This window comes from Thunnus thynnus, chromosome 13 (assembly GCF_963924715.1).
Source record: "Thunnus thynnus chromosome 13, fThuThy2.1, whole genome shotgun sequence".
Taxonomy (NCBI): domain Eukaryota; kingdom Metazoa; phylum Chordata; class Actinopteri; order Scombriformes; family Scombridae; genus Thunnus; species Thunnus thynnus.
Window position 1 is genome coordinate 31,167,710 of NC_089529.1, and position 19,424 is coordinate 31,187,133.

Genomic DNA, 19,424 nt, shown 5'->3' on the forward strand with positions numbered 1-19,424 from the left:
ATGTATATGTATGTGTGTGTATATATATATATATATACACACACATACATATATATATATATATATATATACACACACACATATATATATATATATATGTTTGTGTATATATATATATACACATACATATATATATATATATATATATATATATATATATATATATATATATATATATATATACATATACATATATATATGAAACAGTATAATAATAACAGTAAACCTTCCACATTCGAAGCTTTTGTCATGTTTCATCTTCCGTACCAACAGGTGACAAAGGAAACTACTGACTATTAAACACTCAGAACTACATTTTACTGCTTTTTTTATAAACATTAACCATTTCTTATATTCACTATGTTGCTCTTTAACTGGGCTTTGATGAATATTGTGGGTTAAAACGTCGCCATCTGCTGGACTTTTTATATTTTTACACCCTTTCCAGGCCAACAGCAGAGATTCCTTCCTGGTGGAAAACCACTAGAACGGGACCAGGTGTTCATGAGGTCCGACGAAGACGAAGGAGTTCGTTACTAATATACTAATATGACGTCATCATAAAGGCATGTTCATTGTTTTAAAAGAGAGAAACGCTTCGACACAGACGTTTAATGAAACTTATCTTTATTTTAATTTGTCATATGTAATTAATTCATTTCTATTTGATTCACATATTTTATTTTTAATGTTAGTGGTTGATTCATATCATAGATTAGATTCATGTCTGTTTATACTTTTATTCTTTAAAGCAAAAACAAACCAACCAGAGACGATGAAGATGAAACAACTCTTCGTCATCTGAACAGTGAGGAAACATAAAAACACGTTTACATGAAGCCGTTATAGTTCAAACACGCTGCGGGATGGTGGTGAGGGTCAGAGGTCAACAGAGGTCAACAACAGAGGTCAACAGAGGTCATGGGTCAACATGTCCCAGAGGCAGCAGCAGCACAAAGCCGTCGCACACGCTGACATGCAGTCGCCGTCGTCGCCGTCGCCACGATCTCGCTCCACCAGATACACTGAGAGAGAGAGAGAGAGAAACGTTTCACAACGTTCAGAGAACAAAGTAGAAACGTTGCAGAACAGATGAATCACATGAAGGCAACATCTATGACCTCCATGTTTGTCTCTCGACCTTTGACCTACCTGTTTGTTTGGGGGGCTCTCCACACGGACTGTGGCCGTCCCAGTGTCCGGAGGGCCCGTGGGCTCCGTGGGCTCCGTGGGGGCCGTAGGGGCCGCTCTGGTAGCTCTGGTGTCCAGGCTGGCTCATGCAGGGCCCGTGGGGCCCCGGTGGCCCCTGGTAGTAGGAGTGTTCTCCTCCTCCTGAGTAGGTCTGAGCCGGGTAGGTCTGGACAGGAAACATGTCTTTGATATTATTTATGTTCTTCATTTAATTATTCACGTCATTCATTTCCTGTGTCTGTTACATTTCTGACAGTATTAAAGTTCGCCTGCAGTGACCACAGGTGTCGCCAAATCAAACATCACTGACAAGACTGAAAACCTTTAAATGTTTTATTTATGTTCATTATTTAGTTTTTTATTCTTGACAGAAACTCCATCAGGTTTATATTTTAGCTGCTTTAAATCCAGTTTTGCCAACAAATCATCTTCATCATAGTTTATATTAATGAAACGATTAATTTAGACCCAAAATTAAGTTTTATCATCCAACTATAAACACGAACAGAAAGATTTTAACACGTTTTACAGATTTTGAAGTCAATCAGAGGAATTGATTGAGAGTTTAGTGAAACAAGACAGGAAGCAGCTGACGGACGGTGAAGCAGTGCATGCTGGGTACCTGGTATGGCGAGCCAGGGAAGGTTCCGGGCGGAGAGCTGAAAGCTGAAAGACACACAAGAAGAAGAAGAAGAAGAAGAAGAAGAGGGTCGGTCACATGATCAGTACAAATAAAGTCCAAACATTTCAAGAATAAAGTCGTAACATTTAGTGAACGAGTGATGACGACCTAAAAGATTATTAATTACACCACTAATATTAATTAATATTAATATTTCCAAATCAAGTCAGTTTTATTTATTTAGACTGAACTCTTTAATCTACAGAGACCTTTAACGGGAGGAAACCTCCAGCAGGACCGTCTCCAGGTGGACGCCATCCACCTTTTTATTACTAATTATTATTCTGTGAGAGACAAACCTGGAGGGAAATTCGGCGCCGAGGGGCCGCCGTAGGGATGAGGAACATACGGAGGAGGCTGCTCGCTGCTCATCTGGACGGATGGACGGAGAATCTAAGAGAAAAAGACTGTGGAGTGAAATGAAAAAGTTTTTAAGATTCAAAATTATGATGTTAACTTGTAATTGTCTGGTGAATAAGAACTTTTAATATATATATATATATATATATATATATATATATATATATATACATATATATATATATATATATATATATATATATATATATTAAAAGAGCAAGGTAAATATTATATAGTTAGTGAGTAAATGTATAATCTGCAGTACAAATGTAGATTATTATATGTTCTATGTTTCCAGTGACTTTGCTTTATAAGCTGCTGATGAGCAGTTTGTCCACCAGCCAGCAGGTGGCAGCAGAGAGCAGGTGGCACATCTGTGATACAACATCTGGATCTCAGCAGCAGCAGCAGCATCATCTGGCTGCAGAGGTGATAGAAGCTGAATATGTGCTGCTGGTGTTTTACAAGGTTTTGATCGTAGCGGTCGACAAGTTAAAGTAGATAAATATGATATAATAATAAGTTTTAATGCATCGTCTCTATCAAATAAACACTGATAAAATAATCATCCTCCCAAAGACACTTTTTACTGCTTTATGATGTTATTCTAATAAATTATGACTTTTTTTTAATAATCTTTTTTCCCTCCCAGTCGCCTAAACAGTCAACGTCAAATGTCAACTTACAACTTAATTATCAAAATATTACAAGTTCACAATATGCTAATATGCTAATATGCTAATATGCTAATATGCTAATGCTCTGTTGTTTATTCTGTATTTATCTTAAAGACACAAACAAACACATTGTTTGTTTTGGTGTTTTTGTGACATTTATAGAAAATAAGAATAAAGAATAAAAGCACAAACACACACACACACACTCTCTGTCTGTGTGTGTGTGTGTGTGTGTGTGTGTGTGTGTGTGTGTGTGTGTTTTGGTCAACAAGATGTTTATTGAGCTCATTATTATCGTTCATTATTCTTCGTAGTTTCTTCGTCAGATTCGTCTTCATGCAAATATTTCATGTTTCACTTTATGAGAGAAAAGTACGGAGAGCCGGAGGCATCACGAAGAAAAGAAAACTAATTTATGCTCTTTATTAATACGAGTTATTTTAATGTTGATCTGTTATCTTTGATCCCGTCAACATATTTTACATCAGAACATAAATCCATCCAGATGTTGTTCAGTTCACATCTGCAGGAACTCAAACAAGTTTGAGCTGCAATGATGTTGTTTTTGTTTTCCTCATTGACACCTCGTGGCCTCCGTAGGACGGATGAACTCTCTCTGGGAAACTTTCCCAACAGTCTGAATGTTTCAACTAATGATTCATTTAATTATTGATTATTATTATTTACTATATTAATCATATAGTCTATAAGATGTTGCTTATAATTCACCAGAGTTTAATGTGATGTCTTGAAATTCCTTGTTTTGTTTGACCAAAAGTATATGTTTATATATAAATAAATATAAATAAATATAAATAAATATAAATATGTGTGTTAATGTCTATGAGACAAAGAAAAGCAGCAACTCTTCACATTTAGTTTGTTTCTGAAACAATTAATCAATTATAGAAAAAAAATAAACATTTTATTTATTTTCTACCAATCCACTGATCATTGCAGAGGGCGCCGATGACGTCACCGATGACGTCACTCGACAGGAAACAAACCAGCAGCTCAACAATCTTTAATTATTTTATGTGACGTCGATTTAAAAATTGTTAAAAAAAAAAAAAAAAGTTTTCAAAGTTTAGTTTGTTGTTATTTTAAAAAGTTTAATATTCACATTTAAACCTCCAACTACAGTAAATATATAAATATGATGCTGCTCTTGTATTAGTCTGCTCCCAGGGATCAGTCTAATGTCAGCTGCCTTCATACCACCTCTAATCTAATAAACCGGTTTCCATGACAACCGCCAGTATAGAAACAGACAAACGTTTCTCTCCGTTGTTTTGTCGAAACAGACACTTTGTGTTTGTTTTGAGAAAAGAAACCCAGTAAACATGTTTCCAGTTAAACCAGTCTGCTGCCCCGAAGCTCAAACTGACGAAACTCACGTGTCAAACAAATTATTTTATGTTTTTTACAACAAGACGCGCAGAAACACAAACTTCAGCTTCACAATTAAAACTGAATTTATGTTGAACAAACGACGTCACGTGTTTTAGAAAGAAAACAAAAGTCGAAACATCCGCTAAGAATAATAAATTAATGTTTTATTTCAAATAAAAGCAGCTTTAGTTCAAATATAAACTCCTACAATGAAAAATTAAACTTTAAATCAAATGATTAAAACCGAAGAAACATTTCAATCTTCATTTCAGTTAACGAGTCTCTAAAGTCTGACGTTATTATTATTATTATTATTATTATTATTATTATTATTATTAGAGTTTGTTTAAAATAACTGAAACTTTTTGAGCCTGAATTTACGCTGCAAATCACAGAAACAGAAACGTTCAATATCTACGTTTCAACACGTGAAACATGTAGAATATCAACATTTGTAAAGTTCATATGTGATCTATAAGAGCTGATCTTCATCATCAGGAGGAAGAGGAGGAAGAGGAGGAGGAGGAGGGTTAGTAAGTTTGGCAGCAAGTTGGAAATTTCCGTTTCAACCGACAAAAGCGGTTAAAACGGGATTTTATTTTTTTATTTTTAATTTTATTTTGTATTTTATTTAAACCTGAACCAAGTGGTCTTTGTGTCTGAACCTGAACACATAAAACTTCATTATTCAACAGGTAGAAACGTCGATATGCAACGTTTATCTTCCGGTGACTGATCAGAGAATAAATTAAAGTTATGAAAGTTATGAAATGATCAATAACTCACCTTCCTGATCAACCTTCTTTCTCTCTGCTGATCGATCGACTGCTGGAGCGACTGATTGATGGCTGGATCGATTGTGCGCGAGGAGACAGCTGGCAGCAGAGGCACGAGGACAGGATGACGTCAGAGTGACGCCTCCCAACATTTCCTGTTCTCACCTCTAAATGTCTTTTTAATCGATTATTTTTCATAACATGTAAAGATTCTCACATCAAATCAGCTTTATTAATAAATCACATTTAAAAAACAACCACAGGACTGCACAATAAAATAAAATAAAATAAAATAAAATAAAATAAAATAAAATAAAATAACAAATAAAATAAAATAAAATAAAATAACAAATAAAATAAAATGAAATAAAATAAAATAAATAAAATAAAATAAAATAAAATAAAATAAAATAAAATAAAATAAAATAAAAAATAACAAATAAAATAAAATAAAATGACATAAAATAAAATAACGAAAAAAATAAAATAAATCAAATCAATTAAAATAAGAAATAAAATAAAGAAGAAACAAATAAAATAAAACAACAAATTAAATAACATGGTGACAAAAAAAGCAGCAGAGAAACATGGAAACGCCGTCAGCATGGACAGAGTATAATAACAATGATAATAATAATAATAATAATGCAGCTGCAGTGATGATCTGAATAATTAGTTACAATTATTAACTTATTATTAACTTTTAATGATCAATGAAATCTTTTCTAACGATACGCTGATCGATGTATTCACTCAGTTATCAATCACCTATAAGAGACTCCACGGTAACCATGGCGACGACCCCCTCCCACCAGTTACGCCTCCAGCTGTTTCTCTGTCACATGATGACAGAGGTCGTCAAACAGCCTGCAGCGTTTAGACTGAAACCAGTTTGTGTTTACTGGTTTACTGGTTTAGATGATCCAGATCTTTACTGTCAACAGCTGTCAATGATGTAATAATTAACAATAATAATATGACTATTATACTGGAAACAGTGAAGTTTCATCTTCAGATATTAATTCAACAGATAAAATAAACAACAACAACCTTCAACTGTTTGTTTGTTTTTGTCAGAACGATAAAACTTTCACGTTTGAGTCGGTTTATTAAACTGAAACCAACTCATCAGCTGGCGTCTTAACGGACGATGTAGAAAAGTAAATAAATAATAAACAAACAAACAAACAATCCAAAACACAAAGTCTGAACTGTTGTTCCTGAAGCTTTCAGCCACGTCTCATGGTCTTCCTCAGCTCTTAAGGAGACAGTTTCTGTCACATGACAACAGCTGGTCGACCTCCCACTGACGCCTGACGTGTTCACGTATTCAGAACTGTAGAAGAAGAAGAAATGTTATCAAGGTAAAGCTCGACTTCGTGTTTGTGTCGCCGTGCAGGTGACACAAACACGAAGGACATAAACTGTTCTTCTTTTGTCTAGTTGACCTTCATAGCGCCAAGAAATGAGCTGAAAATGTGTTTAATTACCTCCAGAAAACATTTCAGTGATTCAGGTTTTAAAATATTAAACTCAAGTTTCTCCTCTTGGATCAACGTCTGCTTTCAATGAAACGACTCGTTAACATGAAGCTGAACTGTCTTTAATACGTTTTATTCTGGCGACCAGGCTGAGTTTTATATTCATTGACACTTTCAGATAAACATCAGCAGCAGCAACACGTATGATCCCAAAATAAAACATCTACAAACCAGAGAAAAGAATATTTTTATTGATTTATTTGACAGTTTTGGTTCGTTTCTACATGACATCATTTCAAAGACAGGAAGGACTGAAAAACAGCTGCAGACATCAGGTGAATCTATTTCTGTTCCTTCCTACTAACGACACGCTCACTAAAAGCTTCTATCTACAGGTGTGTCATGTGACTGTGCTTGTCAGCCAATCAGGAGGCGGCGGCTGGAGGACTCGTCACTTTATTTATTATTTGCTGTAATCTGTATTTCTGGATGTTACCTGCGACTGTACATTCAGTAAAACATCAGACGTGACGCATGTCAACACGTCCAAATATGGAACTTCCTGTTTACAAACCATCATAGCCGTGTCACACACACACCTGTCCACAGGGTGGCGACACACACACACACACACACACACACACACACACACACACACACACACACACAGCAAACTGTCGGACTGCTCCTTTAATGCTGTTTGGATCCTAAACGTCTGTCTGTGTAATTTTTTTTTAATCTTTTATGCGTTTTTTTTATTCATGTTTTAATGTCTTATGCTGTGTTTATTATTTAAATTATTTATGTAAAAGCACCGTGAAAGACTTTTGAGTTTTAGTGCCGCTGTTAAGAAAAAAAATCTTAAAGATTTAAAGATTAAAAAAAGTCGTGGTATGATGAGAATAAACTTGAATATATTATGAGGTAATATACTGTAATTTGTTCTCAAAATACCAACATTAAAAAAATATTAGGACTGTATTCATGAAAACTTTTTTCTCCAAATATCAAAACTTTTTTCTTCAGACTTTATTCTTGAAATATTTCAGCTTTTTTTTTTACGAAATATTTCGGTTTTTTATTTTTGACGTATTACAACTTTTGTCCTTTTTAATATTTAACTCAAAATAGTGCATCAAGTTTTTGACTTTATTCTCAAAATATTCCATCTTTTTTTTTTTATTCTGTGTTTATTATTGAAATTATTTATGTGAAAACACAGTGAAAGACGTCCGTATGACGCAGTGTTAATGCTGCTGTTAAGAAAAAAAAAGATTAAAAAAAGTCGTGGTATGATGAGAGTAAAGTTTTAATATTTTGAGGAATAAATAATTTAATATTCTCACATTATTACATATTTAAAAAAAAATATTACGACTTTATTCACAACATATCCACAACATTTTGTCACGACTTTCTTCTCAGAATATTACAACAATTTTTCCGAAATATTTCTGCTTTGTTCTTATTCTTTAAATACTTGAACTTCTCAGATTGTTTTTCCTCACAGCGGACGACACTCTGCTGTACTTTTTGTGTATGAAATGTTGTGTATAAATAAAGTTTTGTCGTTATTTTAAGTCAGTAAAACAAGTGTTTTACTGCCGTGTGTTTGTTTATCTGCCATCTAGTGGTCAGAATCCGTCATCGCAGCCTTAAAAAAACGCACGTCTGGGTTTAATAATTTACTAAATATGAAGCTTGAAGCGAGTACATACAGGATACATATCTGACACTGAGGCTTTTATCTCTACTTTATCTCTACGTTTCAGTCAGTTTAAGGGAAATCAGGCTGCAAGAGGTCATCGTCATCATCGTCACTTTACAGGAACACGGAGGAAGAGTTTCAGGTTAAAGGTTGTTTAAGGGTTTCTTTGAGTATTAAGGGGAGTATGAGGTTATCAGTTATAAATAAACTGGTTGGTAAAAAACAAAAAACTACACAGTAAAAAATGCAGCATTTCAGTTTATCATACAGAATATTTTAACGTCAAACCAGCAAGGCTCCGGTCAGGTGACCTGCTCACCTGGAGAACTGACATGCAGCAAATCAAAGGATTATACCTGTGTGTGTTTTTAACTACAGCTCACGTTACCTCCTCCAGGTTTTTTAATATTTTACGAATATTTTAAAGACCAGCGATTAATAATGCAGCTGCTGTTTGTTCATCTTGAGGCTGTAATGAACTCTGCAGCCTGTAGGAGGCGCTGGCAGCTGTTAAGACATTCTTCTTCTTCTGTTTTTTTTACTAGCAAGACAAACTTTCATTATTTTTCTTGTGATTGAGGCTGAGTCTTGTGTTCCTGCAGGCTTCAGGATGCTGTTTTTTTTTTTGGGGGGGGGGGGATGACGACATTTTTTGACCACCTGAAGTTAACGAGGTTTGTATCTGAATATCTTCAAAATGCATTTTAATGCAGGTGGACATGCAGCAGAACATGTCGGGCCTCATGCAAGAAGAACTCGTACCGACAGATTTGTCCTTAACGTGCAAGTGATTGAAGAGAAATTGCGGCATTAATCAATTTTCTTAGAATTTTCTCTTAAGTAGGAATGAAATTAAATCATCATCGTCATCGTCATATCATCATCATGCTGCCAGATGTTTCTGTCAGTAGTAAACAGCTGCCTCAGTGTCTCTGTGCAGCTGTAACATCACCTACTGCAGGCTGTAATATTCTATATACTGTAAATCTATCTATCGATATGTAGAAAGACGTTTTTAGCATCTAAGTTAATGCTGAAGCATTCCGTCTTTATTTCCGTCACAGCTGCTCACCGACGTCACCGACCGCAAAACTGAAGCTCGCGCTCACGTCCAAATAAACCAAGTCTCAAGTCTCTACGATCTCCCACGTTTCTGTAACACTTTGAACACTTTGACACGAGTCTGTCAGACGAACATAAAGACCACAGCGACACGAGGCTTCAGGAAACTTACACGACGATATTATACGACCAGATGTTGGACGTTGTAGAAAAAGAGTCGAATCGAGTCCATGTTAGACACGTGTGAATATGGTGTTATTTGAACTAGACCTGGTCTAATGTGGCAACCGTCCTCTAGAAATCACGTTCACGTTCAACTAAACTACAACAGCAAATACATTTACACCAGAAACGTAACGCTGCCGAATCTCGTTTTCTCTCGACATGATGAGAAAATGTTGTTAATTAAACGTATTTAAGTTGCCAAACTGTTGATACTGAACCACATTTAAAAAGCATCAACTTCTCTCTTGAAATACTGAGTCAATCATTGTTTTCAACGAGTCATTCTGGTCTCAATCTCTACATTCAGACCCTCTAATAAGTGCGCTGGTGGTCATTTTGGAAATTATTGCTCCATTAATAAGATGTAAAGATGAATAGTAGCTTTGATGTCTGCCGTGTGGGTGTTGATGGACAGCTGTGATTGACAGCTGTGATTGGCTCCAATAAGTTCAATATTACTTTATTGCAATACCTGCCATGTTAGTTAGCTAACGTTAGCCCAGGTGTGCAGCGCTCGGTGTTCCCAGTAAGCTAGCGTTAGCTTGAGTCTGAGGTAGCGGGGGCGTGTAGTGACTTGAAGCTCAACATGTTGGCGCCTAATTCATTGAAAAAACGTTTCCTGTGACCATCATCCAGGCAGAGATTAGGTTTGTTGACACAACGTCGCTGGAAAACAGTTTAGCGTATCTGAAGGTCATTTCTAGGAGTCTAACGTTGTCTGGATGCAGTGAAATCACCTTTTTCTGCTTTCATGAGCAGTGCAAACACTGAGAACTGGTCGTGTAATATTGTCTGTTAATAGATTAATATTTATAAAAAGTTTCCTTTAACCTCCAAATCTGCAGTTTGTTGCTGACAGAAACGTGCTGCCGTCAATAATATTAAAGGCTTTTAATTAAACTGGCAGCTGGACTCGTTGTTTCAGCTGCTCTAACACGACTAGTGACACTGATAAATGTGTCTGCTGGTTTCTGATTTGTCTTTTCACGCTTTGGGAACTCTCTTGTGAATGAAACTCGTCCACAAACGGAGCGCGACAGGTCGCCTAATACGAACACTTTAGGGGTGTCGATGACGTCGATGATGAAACGTCCTCATGAACAGGTGACGTTCTTAAGGCTGAAACCAGAACAGCAGATCAGTGTCATGTTCAACATCTCCCTCAACCTTAAAATACCACCAATTTACCTATTAACCATGCAATTAAGGTATTTAAAGGGAAGATTCATCAATTAATTAATGGACTGAGATTATCTGAGTTTGCAAAGTGAATTAATTTGATGAATTATGATAAATTAACCTTAATTACAGTTTTTTAAGTCTTAAAAACCCTTTAAACCATGGTGTTACTTTTAATAGGATTTGAAGGGGATAACTAATGGATAAATTAACCTAATGTAATATTTTAAGGTAATTTAAATTGGCTTTCTGTGCACTTTAAGGGTTTTTTGTGGAGAAAAAAACCCTTAAAAGTTGAAAACAGTCACTTAATATCTAATAAATAATAAAGGTGAAAATTCAGGAGTTCATCTTAACTTTCATAGTGAATTAATGGTTAATTAATAGAATTATAATAAGTGGTTTTTAATGCATTATCTATCGTGAAAACTTTTCCCTTAATTTAAACCTCTAAAAGGCTTTAATTCTTTTTATTAAGTTGTAATTTCAGTTTTATTACGAGTTTGTTGGAACAAATCTGACAGAGAAAAGTCAGAGTTTCAGGAGAAGAAGAAGAAATGTTCTCAACGTTCCCTCAGTTTGCTCTGTTGAACGTGTTCAGGGACTACACTACCCATGAGCCTCTGCTGCTGCTGCTGTGACATCAGCGTTCTAGAATATTCTTATTATAACTTTTTATCTTCAGTCTGCCTTCAGCCGCATAGCAACAGAGACTGAAGCTCTCTGATTGGATGTTTTATCCTACAGATCCCTTCGTTTTATACTTATTCTCCAGAAATTCTCTGAGTAATTTTCAGGTATTAATTCTTAGGAGATTTACAGGAAATGTGCTCATTGTAGAGTTTTTCAGAAACAACCTAACATGCTAATATGAGTTTGACACAAAACTTCTCACTGAAAACTGAGTATTTTCTGTCAAAGAGACAGAATATGACCTCAATATAGCAAATCTGAACCAACCAACTTAACCAATTCAACACTTTTTTTCTGTTTTTTCTTATAATTCACAAATTGCACCAGCCTCTCTGTAAGAATTAGCTGTTAAGTACCTGAAAATTACTCAGAACATTTCCAGGAAACGATGTTTGTAACAATGTTTCTGACAGCAAAGCTTTCTGGGAAATGTAGTTGACTTCTCTCCTCAACTGGAGCTGCTAGACGTTCCCTCGCAGCTCTGTCAGATCAGCTCGACCCGTTCATCCACTCAAATATGGGCTTATATGATATGATTGGAATACAAACTGGATGTTATTTAGCACTATTTATGATCTAAATGTGGACATTGTTACAATATATTTTCATATAACTAACATACAACTGTTTGTCCATTACTTTTAGCTAATTATCTAAACTTTTCATTTATTTTTTAACTATTTCAACAATTATTTCAAGCTGTCACGCGCTCTCAATTGCAACCTATTAATGTGAAATCACAGTTTCTATATTTTAGTTGGGTTAGTTGAGTTGAGTTTGCTGGTGATTAGCCTCTTTAGGTTTGTCACACCAGCATTTAAAACATGAAATATTGTGGCTGTAGATCTTTTTCACAGCGGACATTTTGACTTGTCATAGCAGGGGAAGCTCAGGTAACGTTAACGTTGTCCCCATAAACCATGACAGTGTGACAGTGAGCCAGCGTGTGCTTTACCAGGACCCTGAAACTTAAACATTTTATTATTCTGTTGTCACATGTCAACATGTCCTCTGTGAGAAAGTCTAATTCAGATCAGGTAGAAACACGGAACACGTTTGTTTGAGAACTCTGCCGTCATGAAGAAGACGATTGGTTGATGGAGGTCTGAACTGTCTTCTGTTGATAATCAGGATCTGAGTCTGATGTTGGTGTTTTTTTTGCAGCAGGTGTTTATCATCCTGTTTAATGTCGAGTTAACAAGAGAATCCACATTAGCCGTCACCGAGCGACAGCTGTAACCACCAACAGGTGAAACTAACGTCGTGACGACAGGTTCAAACAGGTCAACGGAAAGAGACGCGGCGTCCGTCTCGTCGCTGGTGATGTGAAGGCAGCAGAATCAGCCGGTCGGACCACCAGAGCCACAAACGCAGTTTAGCCCGTGAGACATTCAGGTTCTCCATTGCGGAGGATTGACCAGCATCTGCTGACAGGCGGCTCTGGTGGTCCCGCCCCCGTCATTATGACGTGGCGGCCTGTTTGTTGCGGAAGGTTTCGAAGAAGGCCATCATGCCCTTCCTCACGTTGCCACTGCTGCCGTTGCCCTTGGTGATCCTTGGCATCATGGAGGTGCTTCCGCTGCCATGGAGACGGGATGTGAGGGGAGGAAAGGCGGCGCCGTCCATGGAGTTGGCCCGTTTGACCTTTGATGGGGTCGCGTGCCACGACTTGGTCCTCGGAGGAGGAGTCTGAGCCACTAAACACTTCTGATACTGAACCTGACGACAGAAAGGACGAAAGAGTAGAGACGTTATGAGCAGCAGATCAGTATCAGTACCAGTTATGGACTTATTATTGACTGTAATAAAGGTACCTTAGGGGATAATTAATCAATTAATTAAGGGATTGGGATTATGTGAACTGTTTAAGGGCTTTTTATGGGATAAAAAAGTTGAAAGAAGTCACTTAATTTACATGTAAACGGTGAAAATTTGTGTGAACATTATTTAAACATATCAAGATACTGACTCCTTGTCTCATTATCAGTTATTTCATCCATTAATTACCCTCGAATATGAAGTCCTTTATTTGCAACTGTTTTATTTCAGGTCCTTTTAAGGTCTAAATGAAGACGCACCTGTAATGTTCTGAGCTTCTGTGAAAAACTCACCATACATGCAGCCTGAACGGCCTCAGAGAGGATCCCAGCGTCCGGTTCACACCAGAACACGTGACACTCGAAGCGCTGCGTGCCGCCGTCTACGATCACAGCGAAGGTGTGGCTGTCGTGGCCGACGCCCAGAAAAGTGAGGAAACGCACCTGACACTCCCAGAAAGGCTCCTCCCCCTCCTGTCAGGAACAGGTAGAACGGGTGGAATAATATTAACCTTACCTGTCCCTTCCACAGAGGCAGGTAGAACAGGTAGAACAGGTAGAACAGGTAGAACAGGTAGAACAGGTAGAACAGGTAGAGCAGGTAAAAAAGGTAGAACAGGTAGAATAACAGTAATCGTACCTGTCCCTTCCACAGAGACAGGATGTTATCAGTCACGTGGATGACGATTGGCTCCCAGTCGTCTCTGTCTGTAGAGTTCATGATGCTTTCGATCGCTCTGTTCAACACCTCCATACCTGCACACACACACACACACAAAGACACCTTGGTTTCTATGGCAACCCTTGTCCCGATTAACAGTGAAAGTTATTTTCCCAGAATGCTTGCGGACGTGTTCACGTCTTGTTTTGTCCAACCAACGGTCCAAAAACCAAAACATTTAGTTTACAATGATGTAATAATAATAATATCTTTATTGATGTCACTTATCAAAACAAAGCAGTAACACAGAGAGAGAAAATAGTCCAGCAGCGTAAACAGAGATGAGCGTCGTGATTTCTGTTGTCAGTGTGGCAGCTGCAGCAGACGTGTTCGGTGTTTTTCAGTCGTGAGACTCAAACTGAAACTTTTTAAAGAATCAACTGGTCAGCACCCTCTGGTGGACAAACTATGTAACTGCAATACAGTTTCTAATTGACCTCAAACCTACTTTGATGTCTCTGAACCTGACGGTTCTTGTGAGATATCGGCCCACATATACACAAATACCAATATATCTGCAGTCAGCTGATATTGGCTGATGTATCGGCCTGATATATATCAGAGAAAAACATCAAATCCTCACATTAGAGAAGTTTCCTGAAAGAACTTGTTACTAATCATTGAATAATAAATGATAATAATATTTATAATTATAGATAAAATAAATTAATTTCTCCATTTAAACTCAGGTACTGTAAATATTAATTTAAAATGTTACTGCTCATATATGTTAAATCGTATTGAACTGTTAGCCTGTAGATATGATCAGCTGACAACAATCAGCTGTTATTGATTCATTGGAAATGTATCAGCTGAACAGTTTATTTCCAGGAAATGTTGGAAACTGTCAATACTTTGGTTGTTAAGTTGGAAACTTAATTTGAGATCAGTTTGTTCACAGGACCAAACACAGAGCTGTAACAGGTGTAGCAGGTGTAGCAGGTGTAGCAGGTGTAGCAGGTGTAACAGGTGTAGCAGGTGTAACAGGTGTAACAGGTGTAGCAGGTGTAGCAGGTGTAACAGGTGTAACAGGTGTAGCAGGTGTAACGGGTGTAGCGGGTGTAACAGGTGTAACAGGTGTAACAGGTGTAGCAGGTGTAGCAGGTGTAACAGGTGTAGCAGGTGTAGCAGGTGTAACAGGTGTAACAGGTGTAGCAGGTGTAGCAGGTGTAACAGGTGTAACGGGTGTAGCGGGTGTAACGGGTGTAGCGGGTGTAACAGGTGTAACAGGTGTAGCAGGTGTAGCAGGTGTAACGGGTGTAGCGGGTGTAGCGGGTGTAGCAGGTGTAGCAGGTGTAACAGGTGTAACAGGTGTAGCAGGTGTAGCGGGTGTAGCGGGTGTAGCGGGTGTAACGGGTGTAACGGGTGTAACAGGTGAAGCAGGTGTAACGGGTGTAACAGGTGTAACGGGTGAAGCAGGTGTAACGGGTGTAGCAGGTGTAGCAGGTGTAACAGGTGTAACAGGTGTAACGGGTGTAACGGGTGTAACAGGTGAAGCAGGTGTAACGGGTGTAACAGGTGTAACGGGTGTAACGGGTGTAACAGGTGTAACAGGTGTAACAGGTGTAGCAGGTGTAGCAGGTGTAACAGGTGTAACAGGTGAAGCAGGTGTAACAGGTGTAACGGGTGTAACGGGTGTAACGGGTGTAACAGGTGTAGCAGGTGTAACAGGTGTAACAGGTGTAACAGGTGTAGCAGGTGTAACGGGTGTAACGGGTGTAACAGGTGTAGCAGGTGTAACAGGTGTAACGGGTGAAGCAGGTGTAACGGGTGTAGCAGGTGTAGCAGGTGTAGCAGGTGTAGCAGGTGTAACAGGTGTAACAGGTGAAGCAGGTGTAACGGGTGTAACGGGTGTAACGGGTGTAACAGGTGTAGCAGGTGTAACAGGTGTAACAGGTGTAACAGGTGTAGCAGGTGTAACGGGTGTAACGGGTGTAACAGGTGTAGCAGGTGTAACAGGTGTAACAGGTGTAACAGGTGTAGCAGGTGTAACGGGTGTAACGGGTGTAACGGGTGTAACAGGTGTAACAGGTGTAACAGGTGTAGCAGGTGTAACAGGTGTAACAGGTGTAACAGGTGTAACGGGTGTAGCGGGTGTAACAGGTGTAGCAGGTGTAGCAGGTGTAACGGGTGTAACGGGTGTAACAGGTGTAGCAGGTGTAGCAGGTGTAACGGGTGTAACGGGTGTAACAGGTGTAGCAGGTGTAACGGGTGTAACAGGTGTAACGGGTGAAGCAGGTGTAACGGGTGTAGCAGGTGTAGCAGGTGTAACAGGTGTAACAGGTGTAACAGGTGTAGCGGGTGTAATGGGTGAAGCAGGTGTAACAGGTGTGTCTGTCCTACCCATGGCTCGGGACACCGGCAGGTTACCGATGTACTCAACCTCGAACTTCTGGACCTGCTGCCGCACCGCCTCTAGAAACTCCACTGAAACACAAATACAACAACAACAATAACAACAACAAGAACAACAACAACAACAACAACGAGGGATCAGCAGAGAACCAATCAGAGAGCAGAGCAGGTGAGTCACCTTGTCTGGGCAGGTCCTCAGGTGAGATGCTCTCCATCGTCAGAGAGCGAGACGGCCTCATCAGCGCCTTCTCTGACATCATCTACACACACACAAAGATTCAAATGCATCCATGTTTCTACACTTCTGTTCAGTTTTTCTCTCATTTTATTCTCGTCATTAGTCCGTCTCTCAATACTGTCCCCTTCCAGCTCATTGGTTCCTACTGGAGACACGTCATAAATAAAGACTTTTCTTTGTAAACTAGACTTGTAAGCAGGTATATCAGGATCCAATCAGAAACAAGCTAGACGAAAATCTTTAAAAACACCTCACAAGTACTTAACTATACAGGTTATTATATATATGTACATTAATATGTACTTTAAAAGGTTTTGTAATTTCCTAAATCAGCTGCCCACTGTAGTTTTAGTTAACACAGGACTTCCTGACTGTTAGAAAATATGAAGAGGATGTAAATCTTTAAAATCCCTCCACAAACATAGTTTTCATTTTCAACTTGTAAACAGACTCAACACAGGCCTGATGCAGTAAAGCTGTAAATGACCTGGTTTTTAACTAAGACACTTTCAGTCACAATAGACGTATTAAATGTGCAGACTATATTTGGCTGGACGTGAACAATTAAATCCTGAGAAAATAGTAAAAAAAAAAACTGTCACAGCGCCACCTGCTGTTGGATGAGCTGGTGGATAATATTTGAACAAAGTGTTGGACCAGCTGAGCTGAGGAGTCCGTCTGTTCTGATGATGTAATATTAAACATTCATAATTAAACACTAAGTAATAAGAGGTTATACAGGTTTGTTCCTGTCGCTTCATTATAAACAGTCAAAATGTGAAGCGTTAAAGGAGATCTCTAAAAATAATGTCCATGTCAAATAATTACACTCCATAAACTAATTTTGGGGTCTTTTTGGAATAAAATAATAAATAATAATAAAACAGAGGTGACTCTCACCTTGGAGCACATCTCGTGCAGCGCTGTGGCGATGGCCTTCGCCGGAGCGTCACAACGAAACACGTGACACTTCAACACACAGCTGTCCTTATCTCCAGCTACGAAGGCAAAGTCCCTGAACGCACCACACATACACACACACACACACACACACACACACACACACACGGTGGTCAGGATGGACAGGTGAGTGATCATGTGATCAGCAGGTGAGGCGTACATGCAGGAGGAGGTTGTGTCGGTGTAGCTGTGGGTGTGAGGAGGTAAAGGTAGAGGTTTACCTGTCCCTGCGCAGGTGAGTGAGGAGCGATTTAAAGAAGCAGAGAGAGTGACAGTGTTAGTGCAAACTGACACATGAACAAACCCAAAGGTGAGTTTGATTTGAACAGAAACATCAAACTGTGAATGATGTCAGCAGCGGAAAGTAACTAAGTACAAGTACCTCATGTACTGTAGTACAGTTTGAGGTACTTGTACTTTACTTGAGTATTTCCACGTGATGCTACTTTCTACATTTCAGAGGGAAATATTGTACTTTCTACTCCACTACATTTATTTAACAGCTTTAGTTACTTTTCAGATGAAGATTTGACACAATGGATAATATAACAAGCTTTTAAAATACAACACATTGTTAAAGATGAAACCAGTGGTTTCCAACCTTTTTGTCTTTTGACGTCTTACAAAAAGCAGTGTGTAGTCGGGGTCACATTTCACATGTCTATGAGTTGTTAACAGCTCCACCAAATAGTGATTTTTCCCTCTAAACTTCTCACATGCTTTCATTTCAATAAATGTTCAAATGATCCAATATTTCAGCAAAAATCAAAGATTAGAGAAAAAGTCCAAAAACTGAAAACAGATTTGTGTATCAGAACTTTGTTTTTTCTTCTTTCCTCTCCCATTAATCATCTCACCACCCCTCAGATTTATCTGCTGACCCTTTGGAGGGGCCCGACCCCTAGGTTGGGAACCACTGGACTAAACTAGCTAACTGTATATAAAGTAGTGTAAACTAGCTCCACCTCCAGCAGCTACAACAGTAACATGCTGCTCTAACACTGATGCTTCACTATTAATAATCTAATGATGTCATATATAATAATATATCAGTCAGAGGGACCAAACCACTACTTTTACTGCAATACTTTAACTACATCAAGCTCATAATACTTATGTACTTTTACTGCAATACTTTAACTACATCAAGCTCATAATACTTATGTACTTTTACTGCAATACTTTAACTACATCAAGCTCATAATACTTATGTACTTTTACTGCAATACTTTAACTACATCAAGCTCATAATACTTATGTACTTTTACTGCAATACTTTAACTACATCAAGCTCATAATACTTATGTACTTTTACTGCAATACTTTAACTACATCAAGCTCATAATACTTATGTACTTTTACTGCAGTAAACCTCTCATCTCTCTCTGTTTACTCTGTGAAGATCCTGTGAGTTAGCCTAGCTTAGCATAAAGACTGGAAGCAGGGGGAAACTGTTAGCGTAGCTCCATCAGAAGAAAAAAAAATCTAAATTCAAACAGCTGCAGATGTGTCTGATTGACATGTTGTACGTTGTTACTGAACAGGTGTAGGAGCAGAGCGCGCCTCATGCACCAGATTGAGATTTGAATAATCATATTAGAGGATCCGAAAAAATGAGAGAATATAAGTCCTGTGACATCACGGAGTTGCGCAGTGACATCACAGAGTTGCACAGTGACATCACACAGCTAGAACAGAAAAAGCGCAACTAAAATGTGAAACCGACACGTTCCATCATCAGGTGAGATAACGGAGGCAACAGCTGCTTTCTGATTGGCTCACCTGCCGTTGTTGCAGCCCACCCCCCACACACGGATGTTGATGATTGGCTGACAGTGGAGGGGGGTGTGGTCTAAAGGGTCCAACAGGGTCAGAGTGTCTTTCTTCAGAACCAGCATCATCTCCCG

The 19,424-nt window shown here is 38.4% G+C and overlaps 2 protein-coding genes across 2 annotated transcripts; both read right to left on the bottom strand.

The window, feature by feature from the left end:
* Window positions 1-720: 720 nt before the first annotated feature.
* On the bottom strand, window positions 721-5,174 carry LOC137195091 (cysteine-rich and transmembrane domain-containing protein 1-like). Its single transcript, XM_067607159.1, has 5 exons — window positions 5,089-5,174; window positions 2,173-2,266; window positions 1,814-1,857; window positions 1,153-1,357; window positions 721-1,025 (listed from the first exon to the last, which is right to left on the bottom strand). Exons 2-5 carry the CDS (start codon window positions 2,243-2,245, stop codon window positions 910-912), a joined length of 438 nt encoding a protein of 145 aa, XP_067463260.1. The 5' UTR covers window positions 2,246-2,266; window positions 5,089-5,174; the 3' UTR covers window positions 721-909.
* Window positions 5,175-10,314: 5,140 nt separating this feature from the next.
* LOC137196198 (amyloid-beta A4 precursor protein-binding family B member 3-like) lies at window positions 10,315-19,421 on the bottom strand. Its single transcript, XM_067609055.1, has 7 exons — window positions 19,300-19,421; window positions 17,458-17,572; window positions 16,498-16,579; window positions 16,308-16,391; window positions 13,884-13,999; window positions 13,538-13,717; window positions 10,315-13,145 (listed from the first exon to the last, which is right to left on the bottom strand). The coding sequence occupies exons 1-7, from the start codon at window positions 19,416-19,418 to the stop codon at window positions 12,888-12,890; spliced, it is 954 nt and encodes a 317-aa protein (XP_067465156.1). The 5' UTR covers window positions 19,419-19,421; the 3' UTR covers window positions 10,315-12,887.
* Between the last annotated feature and the right edge of the window lie 3 nt (window positions 19,422-19,424).